The sequence below is a fragment of the Syngnathus scovelli genome, chromosome 22, assembly GCF_024217435.2.
Source record: "Syngnathus scovelli strain Florida chromosome 22, RoL_Ssco_1.2, whole genome shotgun sequence".
Classification (NCBI taxonomy): Eukaryota; Metazoa; Chordata; class Actinopteri; order Syngnathiformes; family Syngnathidae; genus Syngnathus; species Syngnathus scovelli.
Genome location: NC_090868.1, coordinates 733,202 through 747,580, shown reverse-complemented (window position 1 = coordinate 747,580; position 14,379 = coordinate 733,202). Strand labels below are relative to the sequence as shown.

Genomic DNA, 14,379 nt, shown 5'->3' with positions numbered 1-14,379 from the left:
AAAAAGTTTTTGTGGTCACTTGTTCTCTGCTTTTGGTCAAGCCTACCGTTACTGGCAGAACTTCAAAAAGAATCGGTAAAACTTGTCGCTGTAGCGGAAGTGTGCTCCCTTGCCAATCTCCCACTTCCGGTCCTTCCCTCAAAACTGTCCGAAACGTCATCGCCCGCTCATTGTTCCGCCTTGCAAATGGCCTAGGCACATTCTCCTTCCTCCACAGGCCAAATGCACTGCAATGTTTTGGACTTGGCCGCGAGAAGGTAGCCGAGTCTGAGCCTCTTTCCCCGAGAGCCTGCGGGATCTCGTCACGATCCATTTTAAGGAGAAACGATGGCCCACTTTCTGTGGCCGGAGCCGCTGTCAAGCGCGCAGCTCAAGCGGCTGGAGGAGCACAAGTACAGCGCCTCGGGTCGCTCCTTGGTGGAGCCGCCGTGTCAGATCTATTGGAACTGGCTCGTCCAGCAAATCCCGACGTGGGTGGCCCCGAACACGCTCACTATCGTGGGCCTGTTGGTCAACATCGTCTCCACGCTCCTGCTCGTGCTTTATTGCCCCACGGCCACGGAGGAGGTGAGTTGAGGCGACCTTGGACAAAGTTTCTCCAGACACCCGCTCGCGGAATCAAGTCCTTGCATTGAGCAAATCAATGTGAATTTGACTATTTAAATAAACCGGTCGAATGAACTCACTGGGAGACTTTATTAACAGTAATTACAGAGTGCAATTGGAAATTCGGCGTTAAAAATAGTATTTAAAATCCCTTCTGTTTGTGTTTAATTCGGGGATTTAGTCACTGTTACGTGTAAACAAGTCTCAAACGAGCCTTTCGTGCTTCCTTGTTAATTGCTCGGTGGTTGGATCTCAAACACATCTATTTGTCTGGATCGATGATCCGTCATGAGTGCGCGGTTCATTCTTGCGGTTGTCCGCCTGTCTCGCTTATGGGACGCCGGGGTGCGGGTGTCAAAACACGACAATGCGGAGGACGTTGCCGCCCCTGTTGTTGATCCCAACAAGCGAGCGAGCACTTTAGCATAAAGTTAGCCTAGTTGCTAAATGACACGTCAGATGACGTCATCGTCCGTGCTGACGCCACTAATCTGGCATCACCTTTACTCCTGGATAAACGACACGTGCTGGACCAGTTCACCCTGCTTTTAGTGCTAATTACGTTTCTTACTACTCACTCAAAGTCCACATTTGATCTGATTGCACACTTATCTGCATTGATTATTCACTTATTAAGCAACAAACACTTAGAGGATCAAATGTTAAACACATGTTTCTGAATTGCCACCGTGCAATAAAAAGCATGCACCTCCAAGTGGCTTTTTATCTGAAACCCAAAGATAAAAAGTTGTTCAGATGAAAGCACACTTTGGAGTTTCATGGTTTTCAGAGGTCAATTACAAGAAATTCATTCACAAAAAAAAAAGAAGCACTTTGTCAAGGCTCCGTAAATGAATTGAAGTGTATTTGGTCAATGGAATCTTACCTTCAGGCTCCAGCATGGGCTTTCATCCTGAGTGCGCTGGGTCTCTTCGTGTACCAGTCTCTGGACGCCATCGACGGCAAGCAGGCCCGCAGGACCAACAGCAGCTCGGCCCTCGGCGAGCTCTTTGACCACGGCTGCGACGCCGTCTCCACAGGTGCTCCTTGATTCAGCCTCGAAGCTCCCCGTAATGTCGTTGCTGAGGTCTTGCGTCATCTTGCTGCAGTGTTTGTCGCCGTGGGCACGTGCATCTCCTGCGGCATCGGCCGATACCCCCACTGGATATTCTTCTGCGGCTTCATCGGGATGTTCATGTTCTTCTGCGCCCACTGGCAGACCTACGTGTCGGGAACTCTTCGCTTTGGCCTGTGAGTCCTCCCCCGACTTGGGCGCATGCCAACTAGCGCTTGTCCTCCTCAGCCGCTTTGTCTCCTGGGCAGGGTGGATGTCACCGAGGTGCAGCTTGCCATCATCGTCATGTACCTGATGTCCGCCTTTGGTGGGGTGAGCCTTTGGCAAACCACGGTAACTTGAAGCGGCTCCTTCAGCAGCCTGGCAGTTGTCCACTTGCGGCTCTTCAATCTGTGTCTCGTTTTTCAAGCTGCCCCTCATTGGACTGCAACTCTACATCTTCCCCATCATGGGCATCATCGGCGGGGCCCTCTACTCCTGCCACAACTACTTCCACGTCATTCTCAATGGCGGCGTGGGTAAAAATGGCTCCACTGTGGCGGTAAGCCCTGGCGAATAGCGTCGTGATGTGGCGCCATATAACCGTTGACGCTGCGCAGGACACCAGCGTGCTGAGTCCCGGCTTGCACATCGGCCTCATCCTCACGCTGGCCTTCATCATCTTCAAGAAGTCATCCAGTCAGCTATTTGAGCACCACCCCTGCCTCTACCTTCTCGCCTTCGGCATGGTCATCGCCAAGATCTCCAACAAGCTTGTGGTGGGTTGCTCTTGAAATTTCTTCTTTCCTAAGCCGTGTGGAATGTCGACAAAGGGTTTTTGCTCGACGCAGGTGGCGCACATGACCAAGAGTGAGCTCCACCTGCCGGACACGGCCTTCATCGGCCCGGGCCTCCTCTTCCTCAACCAGTACTTCAACAGCTTCGTCGACGAGTACGTCGTCCTCTGGATCGCCACGGTCAGTTCCTTGTCTTGCGCTTGAGAATTAGAATCTCACGTTCATTCATTCGTGTCGTAATCAACCGATTGTGCAAAAACTACTGAAACAGGTTGGTGAGAACCTACTTGTTTTAACGCCAACAACTAATAACTCTTCAGGTGCTCTCCCTGGTGGACCTGACGCGCTACTGCACGGGGGTGTGCCACCAGATCGCCGGCCACTTGCGCATCCGCGTCTTCAGCATCACGCCGCCCGGCCCCGCCCACCGCGACTGACGGCTTGCCCGGCGGGAGGAGGCGGAGGGCGACGCGGACCGCTCCCCGCTCCTGAAAGCAGACGACGATGACATCGAGAAGAGACCCCGCACCTCAAGCCTTGACCGAGTGATCACCTCTGCCTAAAAAAAAAAAAAAAAGAAATCAAATAAAAACTTGGCCAAAGTTAAAAAAAATGCTCAAAAACAAACATCTGAAATACCAAAGTTTTTTTTAAAACATTTTTTTTGTTTTTTTTTAAATCAGTCAATACAATGAATGTGAATAAATGCGATCAATCGGGGTGGATTCAATGAAGAGGATTAAAAAAAAAAAAATTTCCGATGAGGTGTTTTGGTCAGCAGGCTACTTAAAGCGTTTTCATGTCATCGCCATTTGTTCTGCTTTCTGACTTCTTCTCCCTTAAGGGCTAATAATGAATGTTGTGATTGTATACAATTCGCCTTAATTCATTTTCTTGTAATTACAAAAAATAATAATAATTGTGAATATTGCAAACCAAAACTTTGTATGCGATTTCCACTGAGAACTGCAATCGAGAAGCTTCCCTTTCATCGGATTGACACATTTCTCCTCCAGCGAATCTGATGTGCTTATTCGGGTTGATGGGATTTCTTCTTCTGTGGTAGCGCTTTCATATTTTTAGGTTCTGTTTTCTACTCTGGAAAATGACATGTTTTTCTTGTTTTGAAATGTACAACCGCCATTTCTCACTGCTCACTAATAGAACTGGACGGCACATTTTTACTAACAAGAATATGTGTGTAGGAGTTTGTAATAAAGAAACTATTTTTCATGCGTTCCTCTTGTCATGTGCTCGTCCAAGAGTGTAATGGACCCATTGCGCAACATGCGGCGCTATGATAACTGCACTTGAAAAGCATTCCTGTCGTCAATACTGCTTGCAAAGTCCTCCTGATCTATAGGCGGGCTCATCATCTATGAATTTATGCAATGCGGCGTGCCCCTGCACCTGATTGACATGTAAATGATGGAGATGACGGTTGTCTTAGAAGAAAAGCAGATACTTGTCAAGCTTTAGGTGCAAAAGGTGTTGACGCCTCTTCTCTCTCACTTACGGAATGAAGGCCGGCTGCCTGGATGCAGGGTCAGTAGCTTTTATTGTTTTGCTTCAAAGATTTGTCATTTTGAAGGAGAAGCGATGGCCTACTTTCTGTGTTCGGAGCCGCTGTCAAGCGCGCAGCTCAAGCAGCTGGAGGTGTACAAGTACAGTCCCTCGGGTCGCTCTTTGCTGGAGCCGCCGTGTCAGATCTACTGGAACTGGCTGGTCCGCCAAATCCCCATGTGGGTGGCCCCCAACGCGCTCAGTATGGCGGGCCTGTTGGTCAACATCGCCTCCACGCTCCTGCTCGTGTTTTTTTGCCCCACGGCCACGGAGGAGGTGAGTCGAGGCGACCTTAAACAAAGTTTATTGACAGTGATAACGGAGCGCTATTGATACTTCTGCCTTAAAAATAGTATTTGAAATCCCGTGGATGTCACACCACCACCAATGCCCCTGTTGTTGATCCCAACAAACTCCAGTCCTACATGTTTCCCTTGTTAAATACACTTGATTCGTCAATAACTACTCCCTCAAAGTATTTGACCCGTTTACACGCATGAATTAAGAGTAGTTTTGGTTACCTTCAGGCTCCAGCATGGGCTTTCATCCTGAGTGCTCTGGGTCTCTTCGTGTACCAGTCTCTGGACGCCATCGACGGCAAGCAGGCCCGCAGGACCAACGTGGAATCGGCCCTCGACGAGCATTTTGACCACGGCTGCGATGCCGTCTCCACAGGTGCTCCTTGATTCAGCCTCGAGGCTCCCGCGGTGTCGTTGCTGAGGTCTTGCGTTATCTTGCTGCAGTGTTTGTCGCCGTGGGAACGTGCATCTCCTGCGGTATCGGCCGATACCCGCACTGGATATTCTTCTGCGGCTTCATCGGGATGTTCATGTACTTCTGCGCCCACTGGCAGACCTACGTTTCGGGGACTGTTCGCTTTGGCCTGTGAGTGAGTCCACCCAACCTTGCACTCATCCTCCTCAGCCGCTTTGTCTCCTGGGCAGGGTGGATGTCACCGAGGCGCAGTTTGCCATCATCGTCATGTACCTGATGTCCGCCTTTGGTGGGGTGAGCCTTTGGCAAACCACGGTAACTTGAAGCGGCTCCTTCAGCAGCCTGGCAGTTGTCCACTTGCGGCTCTTCAATCCGTGTCTCGTTTTTTAAGCTGCCCCTCATTGGACTGCAACTCTACATCTTCCCCATCATGGGCATCATCGGGGGGGCCCTCTACTCCTGCCACAACAACTTCCACGTCATTCTCAATGGCGGTGCGGGTAAAGGTTTGAGTCCCGGCTTGCACATTGGCCTCATCCTCACGCTGGCCTTCATCATCTTCAAAAAGTCGTCTACTCAGCTGTTTGAGCACCACCCCTGCTTCTACTTGCTCGCCTTCGGCATGGTCATCGCCAAGCTCTCCAACAAGCTTGTGGTGGGTTGCTCTCGACACTCCTGCGCCGTGTGGAACGTCGACAAAGTTTTTGCTCCTAGCAGGTGGCGCACATAACCAAGAGCGAACTTCACCTGCCAGACACGGCCTTCATCGGCCCAGGCCTCCTTTTCCTCAACCAGCTCTTCGACAGCTTCGTCGACGAGTACGTCGTCCTCTGGATCGCCACGGTCAGTACTTCAGAATTAGCCCTGTTAAAGCTTCAGAGTGGGACAAACGCCCTCGCCTTTGTTCATTCCTACTGTAATCAAGTGCGCAAAAGTAGCGAAACACGACGTTAGCGAGAACCTACTTGTTCTAACGCCAACAACTATAAACTCTTCAGGTGCTCTCCTTGGTGGACCTGACGTGCTACTTCACGGGGGTGTGCCGTCAGATCGCCGGCCACTTGGGCATGCGCGTCTTCAGCATCACGCCGCCCGGCTCCGCCCACCGCGACTGACGGCGAGGCGGACCGTTCCCCGCTCCTGAAAGCAGACGACGAACTTGCCCAAAGTTACAAAAGATGCTAAAAGACAAAACAGGTCAATACAATGAATGTGACTAAATGTGATCAATCGAGGTGGATTCAGTGAGTGATTATGAATATTGAAAAGCAAAACAACTTTGTACACGTTTTCCACTGATCACTGCAATACAGAAGCTTCCCTTGTATCAGAACAATTTTTCATGCATTTCTCTTGTCGTGGTGCTTTTGGGAAACAGCAGAAGAGAGCGATGGACACGTCCGGACACATTTTATTTCGGAAGACCCGTAGCAGGTGACTCGTAAAGGGCGGCGACATACAGTATAAAGCGCTCAGTCTCCATGGCAACGTCACAATCTCAAAAATAAGTTAAGAGCCGATGTGTCTGAATTTCAGACATTAGAGCGAGTCTGCCGAGTCCCACGGGGACACACGCGCGAGAAGGAAGCTGCCGCAACTGACGAACACACATTCAACAAAGGCCCGTTGAGTCCTAAACGCGCGCACACACACACACAATAGTAGACGACATCTTGACAAAACATTTGTAAAAGGAACAAAGAAGGCACTTGTAGGTCCCATATTGTCGAAGACATGATTGGAAATGGACGACTCCTTGTTTTACAATTTCATTAAAACGTACCGAGTAGCAAAGTGTCCAACAGTTCCTGACGCAAAAGAAACCAGCGCTTGAGGAACCCGTGTCAAATCATCAGTCTGTGGTCAAAAAAAAAAAAAAACAATTGAAATAGAAAGACTCAGGAGTGCAAAAGAGTGAAAGAAAAAAAAATCCGTATGGATCCTCAGAGTACGAAGACGCGTCAGAGGACTTCCTGGTTCAAACTCTCTCGGGGTTGTCGTGCTTGGCCATTGGGCGACGGGAGAATAGCTTGCGCTTTAAGTGGACCAGCTGTGAGAAAATGGAAGTACGCCAGGAGACCATTGTGATACTGGAAGACCGCAAGAAACGCGCTTTGACCAAGATATCAAGCGTTCTGGTCGCTAAAGGATGGCTAGCGGTAAGCGGCGGGGATCGCTTAAGGTCAGCGTAGGTGTTTGCGTCTTTTGGAGACATCGCGATGACGTCAAAACCCGGCTTGCCACAAAATGGGTGCGAACCGCGCAAGGCCACTGACTCTCTGGGAGACATGGAGTCTTCCCAAAGGGGAGGGGTTGTCTTTGGTTTCAGCCGAGTCAGGTCCTGGCACGGCTCGCCACACATGAGACGGATGAGCCGGCGGGTTGGGAATTTGGGTGGCCAAATCACGGCAACGGGGAGACGCGGAAGACGCGGGCGGGAGACACTGACCTGTTCGGCGAAGAAGGACATGACGGTGAAGGCCACCAGCGCCACGAGGACACAGTGGGTCCAGAACTTCAGCTTGTCCCGGTAGACTCGCCTGGGAGCAGGAGGGAGGGGGCCGTGTTAATGGGCATGCGAGCAATGAACAAAAGAAAAAGCCGGTGATGCAATAGGGAGGCATCCAGCGGTGGCAGCACTTTGCTCCAAAGAAACTCGGGGAGGTGATGAAAGGCTCAGCTTACCACTTCCATCTGAGGGGGCTCGTCTAATTTTAAAGTCTCTGTGTGAGGCCTGACATTGACCCCGAGCGAGGGGGGGGGGGTCGCCCCCTTGCCCTCCCTCTATCAGGATCCCCATGGTGACAAGCTGACAGCCACCCGGGTGCTTGCGAGGTTATGATGCTGCCATTATTAGCAGCTGCCGCGCGCTGAGAGACGTATTCATTACCTCCGCCAAGGAAAGCTTGTTGCTTTCACAGCCACGCCGTTCACGCCCGTGTTTGACGTCCTTGCTACGCTTTGAATGATCACAACATGGACACTCTCCCGCCCCCAATTCTAAACTTTTCACCAGATTTCCACAGACACCCCGCATATTTATTAATTCAATCGCTTCTGTTCTGCTCCTAATCAAGTGGCGGAAATGACCTACCATTCGTGGAGCTCGTCCATGTGAAGGAAGCGGTTGCGGTACTCCCTGGGCAGCTCAAACTGGGACGGCAGCGGGAACATGGAGTCGTAGAAGTCCCTCAGCACGGCCTTCACGGTGGCGGCGTCCTTGTGGGTGTGGTCGATGTTGTCGTTCAGACAGATGAACTTCCTGCGGGAGCAAACCCGAGTGTGTTAGCGAGGGACATCAACGGGAAATCTTCACGGAGACCGTCGCCACCTGGGATTCTTCCTGATGTCGTCCAGCTGGCCCACCACGTGCGACACGTTGGTGCGGACCATCTTGAAGGCGATGTCCTCCTCGCCCTTGATCTCAAACCTGCGCCAGGAGCGCTCGACGTCTTAAAAGCCGGCGAGGAAGGATTTTGAACATGCCGGTGTTGCTACTCACTTGTACTTGTTCTGGTCCACGAAGGCTTTGCGAATGCGATCCGTAATGGGCGTGCAGTGCATGATGAGGCCTTTGGTGACGGGCGGCTGGAAAACAAAATCCATCGTGTGACTCAAAAGCGCCAAATGGAGCTTGCGTACGCATTTTGAGCTGGCCGTTCACCATGCTGTGGTCGTAGTAGGCCTCCTGGGTAGGGTTCACCAGGTGGAGCTGGCTCAGGTTCTTCGGGAGTGTCTTGGAGCAGTTGATCAACATCTGCTCCAAGCTCGTAAGGTCCTGGACGAGAAACAACGTGTCTTCGATCCATCTCTCAAAGGAATATTATCAATAAAAAAAAAAAAAAAAAAAGTTTAGTAGACCGACCAACAGGCTGAGGGGGAGCTCGTGAATCCTGGCTGCCAGAGTGCGGATCTCGCGATCGGACAGGACGCCGGAGTGGTCGGTGTCCACCTCGTCAAACACCTCGGAGACGTTGAGCTGTTGCTGCGTGCTCATCAAGAAGTAGAAGTAGGAGAAGGCAAACTGCATGTCGTCCGGGTGGCGCACGCGGTGAGCCGACGTCTTGTCAAAGTCGTCTGGGAATCTGCGGGGAAATTAAGAGGCGCCCGGCGCGTCACGGGCCCGTTGCGAGACTCACCCCGCTTCGCTTTTGAGTCGAGCGATTCGGCCGGGTCGCTCACGTGTCCTGCAGCTCCTGCATGACCAGCCGATCAATCATATGCGGCATGTGCGCGGGGACCTTGCGAGACGCAAAGCCAAACTGGCGGTTGAGCAGCTTGTTGACGTGGCGCAGCGAGTCGGCAAAGGTGTCGCGCAACTTGCGTCCGCCGGCGCCGCCATCCGTGTCATACGTCAGCGCCCTCTGCAGGCGCTCTTCTTCCTGTTGAAAACAAAGACACCCGTCACGAGAGCTTCAGGACCATCTCGGACATCAATCCCTAAATCAGGGCTGCCAACTTGATCTTAGCAGGATGATTTTTTGTGAGCTCACCTCCAGCAGGTCTTGGAAGTACTTCTTCTTCTCCCATGGGAGGAAGCCTCTGTCAGCCGGGACAAAGTGTTGGAGCTTCCTCCCCACCGCAGAAACGGGGTGGGGCTGCACTTGCCATTCGGTGCTCTTTGATTTGGTAATGTGGCTCAGGAGCTTGGAGGTTTTGGGCCTCTCCGTCAGAATAGGAAGGTCAAGCTTGTCTCCGTCACGTTCCTCCTGGTGGGTGCTTAGCAGCTGAGCCTTGGTGAGGTTGTAACCCTTCAGTGTGATGTCTCCTTTGAGGAGTTTCTCATCCAGCTTCTCAAGCTCCCTGTGCACGGGAGCTGGCAAGAGCGACTCGTTGAGAGCGGGAACGACTATGACGGCCACCAGTTCTTCCGCTTGCTTCTTCTGGACCTTGGGAGCCCTCTTGTCTTCCGGTACGTCAGAGAAGACAAAGGGCGCTTCCGTCATCACCGAGGGCTTCCGGCTGGAGCTTTCCCTGCCGCTCTGTGTCCTGTTAAGCGGCGGAATCTGACGCGTGTCCACGGCGACGCTGAAGATCTTGGTAAACGCCGTGCTGTCCTCTCTTTGGAAGGTGACGTTGTAATGGAGCGTGCTGGCGTTGTGGCCGGGGTGGAGCAGAAGGTGGATGCTCTTCCACTTGTTGGCCACGGAGGTGTGACGCACCGTCGGGTTGTCGCTCACGTGGGCCTCCGAGACCCTTTGGAGGAGACAAAAAGTCTAATTCCATTTCTCATGGGAAGCTAGTGTAAATTTGTCAGAACCTTACCTGTGCGCCAGTCCGTCGAAGCTGAAATAAGGTCGGATCTCTCCGACCGGGAGGACGTACGCAGTCTGGTTACTCAGCAGAGTGACGCGGTGCAGCTCTCCAAAATGCTCTGCGGCGTAAACGCGCAGCGGATCAGCAATTGAAGCAGAAGCACTCCGATTTGCCCGAAGGGTCACCTGTGCCGCAGTCGCCCACATCGAAGCCGCAGGAGAGCACGTTGCAGGCTTGGTCACAGAATTTGTCCGCCAGCCAGGAGGTGGCGCAACCTTGGTTACAGTACGAGGCTGCGGCCAGGCCCACTTGACCGCCGGCGAACTGCCACAAATGCCCGCCGACTTCGCCGGGGCCGCCGACAGGGAACCTGCTGCTCCCTGCGGCACCTGACAGAGAAAAACACAATTTCTAATTTCCACGGAAATGTTCCAAGCCAAGCCTCCAGCGCATCTTTACCAGCGCAGTCGCCTCCGTCCCAGTCGCAGGCCGAGTTGTTGCACGCCTTGTCACAATAGCCGTCCTTGATCCAGGATCCCGGGCAGCCATCCGCGCAATTTGGAACGGGCCAGGTGAGATACACCTGCACGGAAGGGGGAACCCAAGCTTACGAGTCGTATATTCGCGGCAACCACGACTAGCGGTACCTTCTGTCCTTTGGAATGGCTGTAGAAGTCGTCCGGCCAGACGTCTTTGCCAAACATCACGTCGTCGTTGAGGTAAATGAACTTCTGCGAGAGTCCCGGGATGCGGTGGATGTGACTCTCGATGGCGGGCGAGCTGAAGGTGGGGAGGTGGCTGCGGTTCAAGAACAGCTCCTGCCGTTCGCAGGAAATCCTTTTGGTTCGTTGGAGCCCTTGAGGCGACGGGGGGGGGGGGGGGGGGGGACGCTACCTGATGCGTGACGACGGAAACGCGAGGGTTGTCCAGGTTGAGCCAGGAGGGAATCTGCCCGTTGGTGACCACAAAGACGTGTCGCACCCAGGGCGCGTGTTTCTCCACGGAGCGCAGGGAGTAGCGCAGCTCCTCGTTGTCCTCGAAGCGGCTGGCCGAGACGTCCTCGTCCTGCTTGGACTATATTATTTGTGAATATCACCTTTGTTTTTTGTAAAGCCAGGCGGCGAGACTCCAGTCATTACCTGCGAGATGGCGCTCAGGTCCCAGAAGAGGTAGGCGGGGCTAATGGTCAGCTCCTTCCCATCCAGCGTCAGGTTCTTCTTGGACTTTTGCATGAGGTCGGTGAAGTCTTGCGGGCCTTTGAGGTGAAGCAGAGCGATGCTGGCCTCCGAATACAGCTCAAACTGAGGAAGGCAACGTTTGACAGACGGTTGGACCTCCATTTCAGACCCCCATCAAGCGCAATTCTTTGAATCCAAAGTGACATTCAATATGTCGCCGTAATGAAAAGCTCATTTGCTAAATTTAACCAACAAATGGATTGAGTTTGGAAAATTCTGTGATGTCATCACCACCACATACTTTGCAGATAAACCGTGTGTGTGAGGGGCGCCACCGAGAGCCCCCCCCCCCCTTTCCAAATCTAAGCTTCCCGGGAAAGCGTTTGCTCGTCGCCTCACTCCATCATCGAGCGTCTCACATGAGCTGGCGCGCTGCCGCCGCCGCCTCCTCCTCCTCTCGCTGCCTTTAGGTGAGGATTACTGGGGTTTTACGGAGCGGCCGGCCCGGATCGCGTTGCATCTCTATTATGGTAGAGCTGATAATGCTCTCGCGTGTATACAAACATTGAGCGTGGCGGCCTCACAAAGACGCCTTTCATCGCCGGCCAGTGTCAACAGTTTCACTCACGCGCGGTATACAAACGTTCCAAAGTATAAATATGCCACATGCGAGCGTCAAAAGGAGAGTGTTGGGGGTGTGGTGCCGGTTGCAACATCGGCTATTAATAATATGGACTCACAACACCGCTTTTCGCAGAATGGGTTTGGCCACACCAGGAAACACCACACAGCGCTCCCTTGTGGTTGAAATGGCAGATGAAATGGAGTTGTGTTTGCTTTGACGTAATCCGTGCTGATCTAGCCATATACGCTTCCATCCTCCTTCAAGGATGATGACACCGTCTCGGAATAGCCCTGCCTCGGAGCCGCATTCTTGCAATGTATGGAAAGAGTCACGTTACGCACACGCCAGCGTACGTTAACGCGCCCGCCGTGCTGTAAAATTGGACCACGTGAAGCTCGTCTTTGGACAGCGGCAAGAGGAGATGGCGGAAAGAGTGCGACGCTGCCACCTGCTGCTTGTTTTCAACGGCTTAACCCTTAACCCTATTTGGCCAGCCGCTGTTTGTGAAGATTTTAAACCAAATTTTCGATTCATTTGAACTTTTGACCTGTTTTATCTTGTCGGTGACAAATGAGGGCAGCTTGGTTCGCAGCTGCTCCGTTTCCTTGAAGGTGGCCGGGAAGCCGCTGAGGTAGGCCAGCGTCTGCATGCGGATCAGACCCGGAGCTTCTTTATCCGTGGTCTGCGGAAAACAGGACATAGTGACGGAAATGCGACTTCCTTGGAAAGCTCAGGTGAGGACATTAAAATTAAACTCACTAGGTAACATCGGGACACGGAGAATTTCTTGTCTTCCTTGAACGTTTCTACATAGGCGTTCTCAGCTGAGAGAAGGGGGGGGGGGGGGGGATTCCACATTCATTTCTTTATCTCATCATCAGGTTTATCACCAGACGGGCTATTTTTCAGACCCACCGTCTGCCTGGGAATTGAAGAGCAGCACGGAGGCGGCGGTGGACGGGTGAACGGGCCTGCGGAGCTGCAGCAGCTCCTTGGCGGCCGCCAGCGCCGGCGAGAGCGCCGGCAACTCCCGGAGCGTGCCGTTTGCCGGCAGGGCAGGTTCCAACGCCAGCATGGGCGCCATGATGCAGTGGGACAGCAAGCATTCTGCTTTGGCCCTGGAGGAGTGTGCCGCAGCAGTCAGAAAAACAAACTTTTGCGAAAGTATCGGGACATTGAGTATTACCTGACTTTCGGTTCATCTGTCGTCTCACTTGAATTTTTCCCCAGATGTTCTCTATGTGGAGACACATAACAGTGGCACAGTGGCACCTTGACTCAAAAGCTGTCTGTCGGGCTACCTCAGAACTCTCTGTTCCTCTGCCAGTTGCTCTCTCACGGCTTTAAGTTCCCTCAGCAGAGCCACGTCGGTGCCATTCACCCACGTGTACACCACGTCGATGGGCATGGGTAGGCAGAGCCTGTAAGAGATTACAAACCAAGCGCAGGCATCAGACGTGTGCAAAGTAATGTGCGGATTTGAGGCTGGAGAAAGCCAACCGTGCTCACAAGTCAAGTCAAGTCAAGTCTATTTGTATAGCCCTAAATCACAAACAGTCTCAAAGGGCTTCACATAGGCAAAAAAATTGACAATTATTCTCAAAGCATCCCCTGATCTTAAGCTCACCTGCTTTGAAATGACTTGCCGCCCAAGTTGTCTCTGTAGGAGTCAAAGAGCACATGGTACTGGTCTCGGCTCCACTCCACCACCACCTGAAATATTGATGCTAGTGTTATAGTTCCTCCTTAGCTCGCTGCCCTTTTAACTTTGAACTGTGTAGGAAGCTCCAATAGAAGTATATTTGTTAAAACTGAATTTGCTTTGTAAAACACCACCAAATAAGAACGAGGACAGTCAAGCTCACAAATGGCGGCATTTCACTTCATTTGGCTTTGAGGCTAAATTTTAGAACACCATCCGCTCCAGTCGAATGTTGAACGGGTTCTTCTCAGAACCGCATTACGCCAAGCTAACAGCTGGTAACATTAGACGACGAGAAGATGTTCAAATGCTAGTTGTGTCGACCCAACGAAAGGGAGCATCTTACCTCCCCGAATTGGAAAGCGGAAACAATCATGAGGACGATGCCGCCGAAGCAAAGGTAGAGTCCATAACGGTGGGACAGACAGGTGTACGTCTGCCGCTGAAGAAGCTTCAGCACCGAGTTGACGACTACCATGGCTCTTCTGGGCCAACCATAGCGCCGCATTCATTCGACAATAGCGACTCAAAACACCTAAATAAACACACGGGGCATCACAAGAGAGCGGGATTAGTCAGCTGACCGCCAGAACACATGACAGCCATACGTGTTGTTACTTCTTCGTCGACGACGGCGGCGGGGTTTCAGCAACCCCGCTTCCGCAGTCTGTCGCCCTCTAGCGGCGGAAAGTGGTTGACCCGCCTGGCCTCCACCCGATCTGGCTTCAAGCGGCAACAATCATTTAGCAATTAAAAGTGCCATAACACATTCCAAGGATCGGATACCTATTAATGGACATTATGAATAGAATTGTTCGAAAATGATAACAGATGGAAAGCATGGCATTATACTATTCACACCACTCAAACACATTCCAAAAAAT

General features: G+C 52.3%; 3 protein-coding genes across 4 annotated transcripts; 2 read left to right on the top strand and 1 right to left on the bottom strand.

Annotated features, from left to right (window-relative positions):
- The first annotated feature begins 327 nt into the window (after positions 1 to 327).
- On the top strand, positions 328 to 3,694 carry LOC125992502 (cholinephosphotransferase 1). Its single transcript, XM_049761605.2, has 8 exons — positions 328 to 567; positions 1,499 to 1,646; positions 1,716 to 1,857; positions 1,930 to 2,014; positions 2,091 to 2,222; positions 2,281 to 2,439; positions 2,512 to 2,637; positions 2,778 to 3,694. The coding sequence occupies exons 1-8, from the start codon at positions 328 to 330 to the stop codon at positions 2,892 to 2,894; spliced, it is 1,149 nt and encodes a 382-aa protein (XP_049617562.1). The 3' UTR covers positions 2,895 to 3,694.
- Positions 3,695 to 4,056: 362 nt separating this feature from the next.
- Positions 4,057 to 6,054, top strand: LOC125992503 (cholinephosphotransferase 1-like). 2 transcript variants are annotated; one of them, XM_049761607.2, is made up of 7 exons: positions 4,057 to 4,296; positions 4,548 to 4,695; positions 4,764 to 4,905; positions 4,965 to 5,049; positions 5,126 to 5,389; positions 5,452 to 5,577; positions 5,733 to 6,054. In XM_049761607.2, the coding sequence occupies exons 1-7, from the start codon at positions 4,057 to 4,059 to the stop codon at positions 5,847 to 5,849; spliced, it is 1,122 nt and encodes a 373-aa protein (XP_049617564.1). In that variant the 3' UTR covers positions 5,850 to 6,054. The 2 variants fall into 2 exon arrangements, with proteins under 2 accessions (XP_049617564.1, XP_049617563.1); XM_049761606.2 differs by having other exon boundaries at positions 5,449 to 5,577.
- A 73-nt stretch (positions 6,055 to 6,127) lies between these two features.
- Positions 6,128 to 14,003, bottom strand: gnptab (N-acetylglucosamine-1-phosphate transferase subunits alpha and beta). Its single transcript, XM_049761601.2, has 22 exons — positions 13,842 to 14,003; positions 13,421 to 13,506; positions 13,095 to 13,214; positions 12,980 to 13,030; positions 12,709 to 12,911; positions 12,553 to 12,617; positions 12,341 to 12,475; positions 11,130 to 11,291; positions 10,885 to 11,064; positions 10,638 to 10,808; positions 10,450 to 10,573; positions 10,176 to 10,379; positions 10,000 to 10,108; positions 9,228 to 9,930; positions 8,917 to 9,116; positions 8,600 to 8,819; positions 8,399 to 8,512; positions 8,237 to 8,322; positions 8,066 to 8,164; positions 7,829 to 7,996; positions 7,184 to 7,274; positions 6,128 to 6,784 (listed from the first exon to the last, which is right to left on the bottom strand). The coding sequence occupies exons 1-22, from the start codon at positions 14,001 to 14,003 to the stop codon at positions 6,713 to 6,715; spliced, it is 3,525 nt and encodes a 1,174-aa protein (XP_049617558.1). The 3' UTR covers positions 6,128 to 6,712.
- Between the last annotated feature and the right edge of the window lie 376 nt (positions 14,004 to 14,379).